This window comes from Anthonomus grandis, chromosome 4 (genome assembly GCF_022605725.1).
Source record: "Anthonomus grandis grandis chromosome 4, icAntGran1.3, whole genome shotgun sequence".
Taxonomy (NCBI): domain Eukaryota; kingdom Metazoa; phylum Arthropoda; class Insecta; order Coleoptera; family Curculionidae; genus Anthonomus; species Anthonomus grandis.
In genome coordinates, this window is record NC_065549.1 from 34,798,882 (window position 1) to 34,813,434 (window position 14,553).

General features: G+C 31.5%; 1 protein-coding gene across 2 annotated transcripts; it reads right to left on the reverse strand.

Moving 5' to 3' along the window:
* Positions 1 to 9,082: 9,082 nt before the first annotated feature.
* LOC126735537 (probable serine/threonine-protein kinase DDB_G0286841) lies at positions 9,083 to 13,739 on the reverse strand. Of its 2 annotated transcripts, XM_050439575.1 has the most exons (3): positions 13,597 to 13,739; positions 11,463 to 13,534; positions 9,083 to 9,523 (listed from the first exon to the last, which is right to left on the reverse strand). In XM_050439575.1, the coding sequence occupies exons 2-3, from the start codon at positions 13,457 to 13,459 to the stop codon at positions 9,463 to 9,465; spliced, it is 2,058 nt and encodes a 685-aa protein (XP_050295532.1). In that variant the 5' UTR covers positions 13,460 to 13,534; positions 13,597 to 13,739; the 3' UTR covers positions 9,083 to 9,462. The 2 variants fall into 2 exon arrangements, with proteins under 2 accessions (XP_050295532.1, XP_050295531.1); XM_050439574.1 differs by lacking the exon at positions 9,083 to 9,523 and having other exon boundaries at positions 11,158 to 13,534.
* Positions 13,740 to 14,553: the final 814 nt, after the last annotated feature.

Below are 14,553 nucleotides of genomic sequence, written 5' to 3' on the forward strand. Positions count from 1 at the left end.
TGGCCTAACATGAAAAATGATCTAACTGAATATATTAATAAGTGTGACATTTGTCAACAGGCAAAATACGATCGTCGTCCTTAAAAATTAAAGTTTTCATTAACCCCAACTCCAAAAGAACCTTTAGAATCAATCCACATAGATACTTTTCAGATATCTAATATTACATTCTTAACAGTAATCGATGTATTTTCACGATATGCACAGGCATACCCACTAGAGCCTACCAATAATGCAATAACTGTTTTAGATAATCTATCGATATTTATTAGTCATCATGGAATACCCCAACTAATCACTTGTGACAATAGTACTGAGTTTAAAACATTCCTTATGATAGATTTTTGTAAACTTCATAATATTAAAATCCATTATACCACATCAGGCAACTCTAATAGTAATAGCCCTGTGGAACGTTTACATTCGACCCTTATTGATTCCATTCGAGTCTTAAAGCTAAAACACCCAAATGCGACAACAAAACAACTCATGCTTTATGCCATTATGGGATACAATTGTTCTGTACACAGCGTAACAAAACAAAAACCCTTTGACATAATAAACGGACGTTTAAATGCTCAATAAATATGTTAATGATCAAAAAGAAAGATTAAAAATACTTCATGAACAAATTTATAACCAGTCAGTCAATACAAAAACTAGATTAAATGAAAAGCAAAATAAAAATCGCGAAATACCACCCGAATTAAACCCTGGAAAGAAAATATATATAACGGACAAAACAGTCTTAAGAACCAAGGACAAACCCCGTAAAAGAATTGAATATGTAAAACAAGATATAGGTAATAAAATAATAACACAAAAAGAGAAAGTCATTCATAAAGCTTTAATTCAAAGGCCTAAAACCTTTCCTAAAAAAGACTTTCTTCTCCCCAGGAAAAATGAACCTCCTGACGAGCCTCGCCATCATCCTACAGATGACAGCAGCGATAGCGAATGACCGTAACCTTTTAATAAATCCTATTGAAACTCCATTACTCCCATTTCACTTAGGAAATGCCAGAGTTATGGAAAACAAACATACCCTTATACATTATATAGAGTTAAAACCTCTACAATTAGAATTAGAAAACATAGAAAACGCTTTTAGAATTTTAGAAGCTTCATGCAATGAAACTAACATAATTAACTCTCTGCTTATGCACCATAGTAACACTATTGACCTGCTTACTCATGCTAAATATTTCATTAACGAAGTTAGATTTAAGCTTAATAATATTAAACCTCACAATAGAGCAAAACGTGGCTTAATTAACATATTAGGAAAAGCATCAAAATGGCTTTTCGGTACCTTAGATGTAGACGATGGAGAAAGATATGAACAAGCAATAAATGAGCTTAAACTTTCTCAAAACTCTTATAAAAAGGAGCTTAACTTGCAAATATCTTGATCAAAAGGCTTAATTAATAATTACAATAGCACTATCACTATTCTAAGCAAAAATCAAAGCTCCTTGAACAAACATGTTGCTTTATTTGAAAAACATATGAATAAAACTGTTAATGATCTCTCAATTTTATTAAAACTTCAAAATACCATAAATCAATTAATAATAAATTGTCAAAATTTCATAACATTTTCAGACAACCTAGACTAAGACGCAATAATGTTTGCAAAGCTCAATACGCTTCATAGTGCGGTAATTTCAGCTAGTCAATTAGAACAGATAATTTCTAATTTAATTACTCTTTATGGTGAAGAAAAAGTTATAAAGTTTATAGATTTAAATTATTATTATCAAATTGCTGGATTACAAGTAAATTTCTCAAAAGACAAGATTATATTTGCCATACATTTTCCTTTATTTATAAAAGAAAATTTTAGTATTTACTACTTGTTCACCATCCCTATAAATAATTCAATTATTGTTCCTGAATTACCTTACCTTATACTTGGGCCTTACTCGCACCAATATCAAGAAGAAGCCTGTCCTGTCGTCCAAGATCAATACATTTGCCAGAACAATTTAGGACCACCAAAAGCTGATTGCTCAACAGCTCTGATCCAGAAAGCTGAGAACTCACCCTGCAAGCTCCTTTAAAGTCAATGTTTCTACTCCTATTATACAAGCTATTACCAATGAGTTTGTATTGGTAATCCCAACTTCCTCAAAAGTAAAAATCCAGATGCTCTGCGATTCAAGAAGAATTTTCTTCGCAATTAGACCCAGTTTTGTCCAGATACCATACAAATGTGGAATCGAAATCCTAGGATCCCAATTTTGGAATGAAGAAACAATCCTGGATTATGTACCCTTCCAGTTACCAGAAATATCCTTTACTAACATTGAATTCCGATTACCCATAGAAACGATCCAGCTCGACTCTATCGATCCGATCTTAATAAAAGCACTTCAAGACCAGGCAAGAGTTATCAAAACCCTTCCAGAAGAAGATGACCAAATCCATCCAGCCACATGGAGTTTTGCCACAACCCTTGGAGTCATACTGATCCTGTGCCGCATAGCCTTTGCAGTATACGAGTTATTCTTCAAGAAAAGAACAGTTCCAGAAGATCCAGAACAAAAAGAAGACGCCGCCACCAAGAATGCTGGAACAAACATGACATCCCTGTTGTTTCAGTCTTAGGAGGGAGGAGTTATGGCCACAATATTGACCACTCTGTATATATATTTGCTTACTATTATGTTAACGTTGCTTTAAATTATCTTTCGCTGTATTTGCTAGTTTAAGTCTATATAATATCATGTAACGGCCTTATGCCTCAATCTTCGTTGTACCATACTTGCTGCTTGTACTTATTGTCCAATAAAAGCTGTTTTTTAAAACGTGCTTCGCACGATAAGAAACATAACTTAGGAAATAATAAACTTTTTTGAATTTAATGTAAATTACCTGGAATTAAAAAGTTCATGCATACATAAAAAGCAGACGCGTCTTTCGATAAAAACGACACGCTCATATACATCTTTGGATTTCTATAGCTGTCAGATCGTTTTTCGAAACAGTTAATAATATTTTCATTGTCTACATGATCAAACAAGTCTGTAATTAAAAATCCGTCTCCATTTTGCAATTGTAATAAATGACAGAACATTTTACATTTTTTCAATTCTTAATAAAAAGTATTTTTCTCCTGTTATTTTTCATATTTTATTATTATTCGTGATAAAAAAAAAGACGAAAGCAAATTATATTTAATTGGATATAAATTAATTTCTGAAATAAGGATTTTACTAGTATTTCAATTTGATAGTTTTAGATAGTATGCAATCTAATATTCAAATTGATCTAGCGACCGCACTCGTCAGGACAATAAAACATATAAACACCTTAAAAAAAAAAAAGAATGATAAGCTAGGATGTTGTATTACCATAGAGGTCAGATACAGAGTCTTCCTTTAACTACAGTAGTACGGCACGTTATTATATAAGGAGTGTTACAGATTTGCGAGTTCTTTCAAGTTCTTCAAAAGTTATGTTAGTTTTTTCTCAAAGTTAACTTAGGTTAAAAAAGGAACGTTTGACTCTTAAAAGTGTAAAAAAAAGATGGAATACAAAAATTATTCATTCAGCTTATGACAGATCGTATGAAGCAAGAAATAGATCGAACGATAAAATATAAGTTTATTTACAAACAAGTATTTTTATCTGTAGAAACTTGAATAGAATTTGCTACTTCTAGATCGTTATTGATAAGGCACAGTTCACAGGCCACAAATATAATCTTGTCACTTTTTACTGTTTATTTTGCTATTTCTGTTTTTCAGAAAACAAAATAATATGTACATTTGTGATATAAACGTAAATGTACAAAATAAATCACTTGACCAGCAACAAATAACAAACCTCAGCATACGATTTTACCTACCCTAACTTCGCAAGCTAAAATTACTTAAAAAAAAGGCGGCATTTTTCACAGTGTCCAGGGCGGCATATTTAGTAAATCCGGGCCTGACTGATTTTGTTAAGGCATCGATGTTACCTTTCGATGCCACCGTCAATGGTCAACATCGATTTTTTATTGCGATGTCTCAGCACTAATTGAAAGGGACGCGTAGGCGAACACGCCTGTCGCGCGCTTACTCTGCGCCATTTTTATCAACAACAAACAACTGAGTTTTGACTTTTGCTTCAATTTAGCTTAGTATTTGCATGTAGTGTATGTCCTGATAATGTCTGACGAAAAAAATGCAACCTTAATACAACTGGGTAATGGTGGCATAGTAATTGAAGATAGGTTACGTAAAAAAAAAACGAAATTCTCGCCGATGATTGCATACTGAATTACAGAAAAAACGTTTCGGTTTAGAACTTATGCAGTTTTAAAGTTTAAACTTACTACCTCTTCCTATGCTCACCGACTCGTTTTTTTCTCTTCTTTCTATATATTTTATTTTTCATATACCCGGTGTCCAGGAACTCTACAGCCAAACTTTACAGGGTGGTTTTTTTTAACAAAAAATAACGAAAAAAATGCATATAAATATATATTCTAAACCTTTATTTTCGGATGTATAGAGTGTTAAACATTTTAAAAGAGTTTTTTTTTATAACTTTATGACCAATGTATATATTTTTTTTAATTTGCAGATGTATTTTATGCCTTAGAGGATATTTTTTGACCGACAAGAAATAAATTTATTTATCGTTGATATTAAGTTAAGAAGCAGTACACTACTGGCTTTTTCTAAAATATTTTTTTTAAATCCTAGTTTAGTTTATAGCAAATTTGTATTCTTAAGTTATTTTTATTTGATATTATTGAAAACCTTTTTTTGGGAATGTACATTTCAATAAATAGCACATTATTTCACTATTATTAAAACACACATCCTCCTGGGTTTGTCGGAACTCCCAATGTGGATTCAGAGAGAGGCGCTAGCATCATATCTAAGGATGAAGGGTAGCGCTATATGCCAGTATCAACCTGGGGAAGCAGGCCATACATCCATCACCAAAGTGGTACAGAAGGATATTCCAATTTTGCTGCCCCTTAATGCAAAGCCAGACAATACTGTATGGTTAGGAGGTTCCTTTAAGGTTGACATAGCAAGCAGGGAAGAATGGCCTAACATAGAGGCTCGACCTCGAAAGGATTTGCAAATATGGTACAGAGACGTTTCAAGAATGGCCCACTTAGGTTTTTTTTTTCTCGCTTGGAAGACACTCGACAGTTTTTCAAGCGGAAGTAGTCGTCATTATGGTCTGCCACCAGGGAAGAAGTTATAAAGAGGGCTCGGAGACTGAAATAATTATTTACTCCGACAGCCAGGCTACCTTAAAAGCCATCCAAGCACCCAGAACCAGGTCCAAGAGTGCAGGGATGCGCTGGACACATTGCGTAGAAGGAAAACGGTTCGATTGTGTTGGGTTCTCGAACATAGCGAAGTGGGGGACAATAAACGGGCGGACGAGTTCGCGAGGCTCAAATCAGCTATTCCACCGATTAGCCCCGAATCCTTCCTTGGACTAAGTAAGAGACACAGTTCCCATATCCTAGACAACTGAGGATGGGAAAAGACTAGGAAAAATTGGAGTAGGAACAGCAGTTGTCGATAGGCCAAAGAACTGCTATCAAATCTAATTAAAGCTAGGATAACGTGGAGGTTGTCCTGATAGCAAGCCTAACCGGAGTCCTAGAAGGTCACTGTAGCCTCAACCGAAATCTGCATCTCTTAGGCGTAGTGCCCAACCCGGTGTGCTCTAGGTTTGTCGTGGCGGAGGAAACGGCATATCATTTTTAGGAGAATGCGAAGGATGGGCTAGGATCAGGAGAGAAACCAGGGTGCGAGAGATCAGGTGCTCACTTCCTGCCACGAGAGGAGAGGAGCTAAAGGACCTTAACTGGGAAGGATTCATATCATTAGGAGGACGAGTCGAACAGGAAAACATCCATTGCACTTTACGTTTACTATACTCCATCAGCGGCTGAAAGAGACAGGGGATTTCAAAGACCATGAGCCAGGAAGACACCTCAATATTAAAGTTGATGATGAGAAATTAGAATGATGAAGAGACCGTTAAAGAAAATCCTTAAATTAGTGTAAAAAGCCTTGCTGCAGTTAAATCATTTGTCAAAATCATCTGTGTGGACTAGTTTATATAAAAAAAACCTCTATCCATTTTATTTTCAAAAAGTTTTCAGGCGGTTTTCAAACAGATTTCCGCCCCCCCCCTCCTCTTTAGAATTTTCACTGGCTGCAAAGTAAAAAAAAACCATGATCATCAGATCATCAAGAGCCCGTCGAACTGCCTGATCGCTTATGAATATTTAAATTTTTTACAATACATATTACCACAACTGCTGGATGAAGTGCCTTTAAATATCCATCTAAATTATTGGTTCATGCATGATTGATTCATGCACACCTTGGTGTAAGGGTTCGGGGTTATTTAAATCAGATGTACCAAAATAAATAGATAGGAAGGGGTTGGTCCGATTGCTTGGTCTGTTAGATCCCTTAATTTAAATCCCTATGATTTTTGCATTTAGGGGTATTTACAATCGGAGGTTTATGCCATTCGCATAGAAACTCAAGAACAGCTTTGGGCAAGAATCGGGGAATAACTTCCGAAATAAATTAGGGTTTTATCAAACAATTCGCCCTTCGTTATCAAAAAGGGCAGGATTATGTATTGAGATACATGATCAGATGGCCGTCATGTAGAACACTTATTGTAAATGTTTTGTTTTGTTTTGTTTTATTTTGTTGCTGTTGTTTTTGTATTTTTTTTAAATAAAATTTCGTTTCTATTTGCCTCGAAATTTATATAGCAAATAAAATTATTTAAATACTAGAACTTAGTGCCCAGAAATTTTTAATTTATTAGTAATTTTCACTTAAAAATCTAATATAATAATAACTTGCGGTTTGTTTTTTCTCCGACTTTCGTATAAAATGCTGAAAAATTGCATTGATTTTCGAAGAAGGTATTGTTAATAATATTAAGAATATATAATAAACTTAAAGAAATTTTTTTATTAATTGTTGAATAAATATTGGCAGTTATTTTGCTGAAAAATAAGCGCTGTCCGAATGTCTGAGCGCATTAATTGGTTTTGACTAAATTTAAAAACAAGAATGTTAAAATGCCAACGTTATGTTACTTTTAATATTCCTAAAAAATATTTTTTTAAATTAATAAAAAGCCTATCCTTTGTAAATTAAAGGAATTCATAATATGTTTTTTTACAATTAGTACCAGCTAAATGTAAAAAAAAATTATTTTCAGTAATTTTTAATTTGTCTATAATTTTTCTTATTAAACACACAGTTTAATGCAAAAAGACAATAAATTTAACAAATACTCTTTAATTATTATAAGTATATTTATTCAAAACAGACAATATCAAAAAAATAAAATTCATAGTACCAACGAATTAAAAAATATTTACATAATATGCTCAAAAACAAAAAAAAAACAAGTAAATAATGCCCCAAATCAAAATTTCAATAAAGGGAAGAAGATAACAACAATACATGCAGGCTCAGAAAGTGGCTTCGTTCTGTCTGCTTCTTTCAGCTAAAAATTTAGCAGATTCTTTCCTAGATTACCGCCAAGACACCGACTCACAACTTTTTCAAATTGGGTTTGAATATTGTCTTCTTAATATAATGCTCCTAACCACAGTCGTCAAATAGTCAAGTTACCTCCCAAGCAGCACACAAAGTCTATTATGAAACAAAATTATTTTATATAAGTTATATTAAGAGCGTATTGAGCACTAAAATGTTATTTAACGCCTTTAATTAAAATAATTCGGTCTTATAAACAACCTTATTTTATAAGGTTTTATAGATAACTCCATGGCAGCTTAATAAAATATTTTTATAATGCAATAAGTAATTTGGTATAAAGCATTTGTAAAACAATCCTATATAACTATATTGTGTTAAGCAAAATTTATAATTGCGTTAAAACATATCTCTAAAACAGATATAAAATCATTTTATAAAGGTTTTGTAGTTAGTTATATTAGGCGAACGAAGACTTTATTATAAAACAAATTACTATCAGTGACTATATGCTTGTTCTAATAGTATTAAAGCATAAATTCAAAATTGTATAGTTGAAAATAACATATATTTTGAAGAGACGTACAACACGAAAACTTTTAGAAGTACTAACAGCTTTTAAAATAAGAGTATGTGTCTGATAAACTGGCAATGGAAATTGGGCATACTACAGTGTTGTGTCTACCTCCATATTATTGTGTTTTGAATCCCATTGAACTTTGGCATCAAGTAAAATTGAATATTCGAAGAAATAATATTTCCCCAACATTAAATGCATCTGTAGTGGATAGTGGAATTTATAAAAAGTGTAGAAAATAATATTACAACCGGTAGTTGGAAAAACTCCTTCCAACATGTTTTAAAGGTAGAAAATTCTTACGCGTCTTTAAATACGAATGTTCAGCCCTTAATAACAAGTTTTCTTTCCTTTTCTCATAAAATACTATACTTTATTTAATTAGTAAGTTTCATTAAGTATCATTTTCAAGTGGACCTTGTTCCCTTTATCACCTCTTAAAAATGTTGGACCATGCACAATGGGGCTTAATGGTCTAATTGATTTATAGTCAAGTCTAGTCAATGGTATATATTTGAGTGAACTATAAACAGATAATTTCAAAATTTCAAGGACAAATGTCAAAAATGCTACTCTGTGATTATAAAAGATTTCTTGTGCTAACAAAATTAGTTATAAATTGATGTCTTTTGCTATGAAAAATAAATAGAATATTAAATTTGTTTTACAAGAACATAGTTTATATAAAATAGCTTTCTTTTAAAAAATATTACTTATACTTTTATATAGGTTTTGATGTATATGTCTGTTAGTAGAATTCAAAAGCACAATTTTTAAATTTTTAGTACTAGGTATGTATTTAAATGTCTATTCTTTATCATTGATTAGAAAATTGTAATAATGTTTTCTTACAATTATTAACACCCTTCCAGTTAATTTTACAATGTCATTTGCACTATTTCTTTTTAATTCAGATTATTATTCTTATAAATATCGATCTTGAAGGATATAACACTGTAGTAATATAAAAAGTTTGGTCAAGATAATAAGAAAACCCACTGCATAACATGAATATTTTATTTTCCAACAAACAAATCAAAAAATATTCATATAAGACACAGGCACATTTATAATGACTTAATTCTTATATCACAGGCATTATTTAAACAATCCGTATCACTCAAAACCAAACAGATATCTATCAACTAAAATAAAATATATTTTCTATATATATTTATAGGTATATGTGTAACAAATGTCATAATAGTAACAGTAAAAATTTATGAAAAACATTTATATCATATAAAATATTAAGAATAGAAGTATTTCCTGTTTTTATTAGTATAGTAAATTTATGCTTTGTCAAGAAGAAAAGTGGCATTTCCACTTTGTGATGAACAATAGCTTCACCTTTTTCCTCTAAAGCACAAAAAGGATTTTCCATTAGTCATCACCATCAATATCAATTTTTGAAATGATTTGAATTATATTTGCAAATTGACACCTAACTTCCCTGTTTTCCTGTATAATTTGGTTAGTTTCTTCTAAAGTGTAATTTAAAGAATATTTCAAAGAAGTTATTTCACACTCATTTTCAGTGCACTCTTTTTGCAAATTAGTGTAATTCAACATTAAAATGTCATGATTATGTACAAAGTTGTCCACCCACAGGACAAATTTTTCTGCCCATAATAAAGTTGCCAGATTTTTTTTTAGATAGTTTAGTGCAATTTGGTCTATTCCAAGACTATATTTTTGCTTTATTGTGTCTGAGACAGCAACTTTGATTTTGTTCCACAAAACATCATAGCTAGGGCTTTCTAAAGCTAAGAACCCTTTAGAGTTTACTTTATCAAATATGCTTTGAATGTCACATTTATCAAAAGAGCTCTTTAATATATTACTTGCTTTAGCTAGTTCTAATTTAATAGTAAAAATGTTATTGCACTGTTTGGCGAAATCTGTTAAGCCATTTGCTTGCCAATTGAGAGAGGAAAAAAATCCATAAATGTTCTCTAAGATTGACGTCTCCTTTAAATATTTCTTTTTTTTATTAATGAGTGATCCCATATCAGACAGCAGCTTTTGGAACTCTGCACTTGTCTTAATGAATTTTTCTTTGATTATATCTAAAACAGCTTCTAAGTGTTGCTTTATAATAAAAATAAAAATTTTAATGAACTGAGATATTGGATTTACCATCACCAAAAAAATGTTTCGTTAGAAAAGTTACCCCCAACTAGTGCAAATATTAAATTTCATATTTTAAGAGCTTTTTTTATTGTTTATAATCAAAACTTTTGTTTAAATACATTGGAACATACCACTTTGCTTGATCCCCTTTGTTTTGGATACAAGATCGAGAATGGTTGCCTCTTACCAAAATCAGTAACTACTAACTAACCTTTTTCCCCCGAGTGACGATCTTTTACCAAGCTGCAACTGCACGAAATGTTCGCGGCAAAATAGTTGTCGTTGTAGGGTTGCTGGATTAGAATGTTGTTCATTTTGTTATTGTAAAGGAGGAATAAACCAGTGTAAAAATCCGTACAATAAATAAATAAAGGTAAAAGGTATAAAAGTATATGTTCAAATTATTTTTCTAAAATTTGGGCCACCCTGTATCATTAAATTTGTTTTGTTATATATTATTGTCCACTCTATTTCACAATTATAAGACGCATTAAAAGTTATATCGCAACTAAAAACTTTATATATGCCAAACCATATTATTTGCAAAATTTTGAACTGTAATTAGGGGACCACCCTGTATAAAAACTTAATGTGCCAAATTTGGGCGTGGTAACAAACCGATTCGTAATAAGTACTCATATCACAACAATATTCTGCAAAAATATTGCGGGGAGCTCTCAAAAACACAGAGGATCTTACCTAGCGTATGGACTATTTAATTCAGGTTATTCTTATAAATATCGATCTTGAAGGATATAACACTGTAGTAATATAAAAAGTTTGGTCAAGATAATAAGAAAACCCACTGCATAACATGAATATTTTATTTTCCAACAAACAAATCAAAAAATATTCATATAAGATACAGGCACATTTATAATGACTTAATTCTTATATCACAGGCATTATTTAAACAATCCGTTCACTCAAAACCAAACAGATATCTATCAACTAAAATAAAATATATTTTCTATATCTATTTATAGGTATATGTGTAACAAATGTCATAATAGTAACAGTAAAAATTTATGAAAAACATTTATATAATATAAAATATTAAGAATAGAAGTATTTCCTGTCTTTATTAGTATAGTATATTTATGCTTTGTCAAGAAGAAAAGTGGCATTTCCAATTTGTGATGAACAATAGTTTCACCTTTTTCCTCTAAATCACAAAATGTATTTTCCATTAGTCATCACCATCAATATCATTTTTTGAAATGATTTGAATTATATTTGCAAATTGACACCTAACTTCCCTGTTTTCCTGTATAATTTGGTTGGTTTCTTCTAAAGTGTAATTTAAAGAATATTTCAAAGAATTTATTTCACACTCATTTTCAGTGCACTCTTTTTGCAAATTAGTGTAATTCAACATTAAAATGTTATGATTATGTACAAAGTTGTCCACCCACAGGACAAATTTTTCTGCCCATAATAATGTTGCCAGATTTTTTTTTAGATAGTTTAGTGCAATTTGGTCTATTCCAAGACTATATTTTTGCTTTATTGTGTCTGAGACAGCAACTTTGATTTTGTTCCACAAAACATCATAGCTAGGGGTTTCTAAAGCTAAGAATCCTTTAGAGTTAACTTTATCAAATATGCTTTGAATGTCACATTTATCAAAAGAGCTCTTTAATATATTACTTGCTTTAGCTAGTTCTAATTTAATAGTAAAAATGTTATTGCACTGTTTGGCAAAATCTGTTAAGCCATTTGCTTGCCAATTGAGAGAGGAAAAAAATCCATGAATGTTCTCTAAGATTGATGCCTCCTTTAAATATTTCTTTTTTTGATTAATGAGTGATCCCATATCAGACAGCAGCTTTTGGAACTCTGCACTGGTCTTAATGAATTTTTCTTTGATTATATCTAAAACAGCTTCTAAGTGTTGCTTTATAATAAAACAGGCCACTTCTAATTGTTTGAGTATTCTCAATTCAGTATAAATATAGTATAAAGCTTGCCTATAAGTAATTTTAAGAGACTTTAAGTGAAATTTGAAATTAATATTAAACAGATCCTTCAAACCAAACATTTTCACATTAGAAAAATTGTTTTCTGTATACAGTGCCTCCCTGTTGTAGACATACAGTGAAATGCCATCACTTTTTAACAATGATATATCAATAAGATCATTATCATCAGATTTGGCTTGGCAATTTGAACTGTACCATATAAAATAAAGATTTTCTTTCAGTTCTTTTGCATCCCTAGCAATCCAGTTTTTTAAGGTACCAATAGAAGTATTGGGATAAACCTCATAGGAGAAAAATTTCTGTTTGTATACATAAAAAACTTCAATAATTTTCTTATCCAAGATAAATTTCAGGTAATCAAATGGACTCAAGTTATTACTAAAACTTCTTTTAGTTGGATCAAACTGCAGAACACCCCTGAGCCAGACTTCAATGTTTTGCTTAAAACAACTAGTAACGAAATGTTCCCTCTTCACTTCTGAAGAGAATACCAAAGACCCAGAACTGGACAAATAAATACAAATATCATCAGTTCCCTTTTCTTTTATTTTCTCATATCTCTCAAAAGGTGTCAGCTCTGGCAAGAATGGTAGTACCCCACAGACAATTTCAAATACCATATTACCAAAAGACCAATAGTCTACTCTGTGATCATAATCTTGACCATAAAATATTTCTGGTGCTAAATAGTACAAAGTACCAACAAAGCTTAGTGTAGAATCATTTAGTTCTTTAGCATAACCAAGATCAATTATTTTAAATATACTTCCCCCTTTACGATAGTCACAATACTGCAGAACAACATTTTCAGGCTTTATGTCACGATGGACAATGTTTTTTGAATGCAAATAACTTAACCCATTTGATATATCTAGCAGAATGTACCGTAAATCCTTCTCAGAAATGCCACACAGGTTTATAGGTGCATTTGTAATGTACTTCCTTAAATTCCCATTTTTGCAATACTCCATGCATAACAGAGGTAATTTAGATGGATTGAACTTGTTCAGGAAGGAGTTTAAAACAGGATCTAGGTGTTTGGCCCCGACAATGTTTGGATGACAAATTGATTTTAGAAAGTCCACTTCCTGGCACCACCGATCTCGTTGCTTTGTGGTTAAACTGTCACATTTCTGAAACTTACACATTTTTACTGCTATAAAATCTTCGTTATTTTTGTTTTTCCAAAGCATAACAACGCCAAAAGAACCAGAACCTAAATCAGCCAAGTGTTTCCAGTCTCCTATTTCTGTAGGGGGCTCCATTATAAGTCATAAGCAGTAATAGTAAATAGAATATTCCTAATGGAATGGTAGGGTGGTGTCTTCGATTTTCGGTACCTATAATTCATATTTCTACATTAAATTAATAAATTTGGAATCTTAACTATACTTGGATTTACATTAAAGGCTACTCAGTCAGGCTGGGGCTCTAGGATAGCTAATAATATCTACCCAGTTCATAATAAGTTAATGATACATTATTATAGAACAAAAAAATCAGATGTGTGTGAAGCTAGCGTCCGATCGATATCCAGCAACCAAAATCGAGAACGCAGCATATGCCGGTTGCCAGCGACCAATTTATAGTCCGCGCTCCCTGTTATTTAATCAATATAATGCCCGTATCTCCAAAAATTCCCAAGGGATTTTAATAATTTTTTGTCCAGATATTGACAATGAATACCTAAATCGACTGACGATGGTCTCAAACCTCTACAAACTAAGGTTTTGTTGTGAAAATTAATTAAAAAGTCAAATGGTAAAAAAATGAAAAAGGCTCTAACTCCCAAAATTCCCAAAGGATTTGGATAAAACTTTTTTTTATAAAAGATAATAAATATCTAAATCGATTTTAGATGGTTGCAAACCTCTACAAACGAAAGTTTTTTGGTAAAAAATTATTGAAGTGTTAGATGTATGTAGAAAAATATAACCGGCTATAACTCCCAAAACTCCCAAAGGATTTGAATGAAACTTTTTTACGCAATTAGTAATAAATATTTAAATCGATTTTACATGGTTGCAAACCTCTACAAACGAAAGTTTTTTAGTAAAAAATTATTGAAATGTTAGATGTAGAAAAATATAAACGACTATAACTTCCAAAACTCCCAAAGGATTTGAATGAAACTTTTTTACGCAATTAGCAATAAATATTTAAATCGATTTTACATGGTTGCAAATCTCTACAAACGAAAGTTTATTGGTAAAAAATTATTGAAGTGTTAGATGTAGAAAAATATAAACGACTATAACTTCCAAAACTCCCAAAGGATTTGAATGAAACTTTTTTACGCAATTAGTAATAAATATTTAAATCGATTTTACAGGTTGCAAACCTCTACAAACGAAAGTTT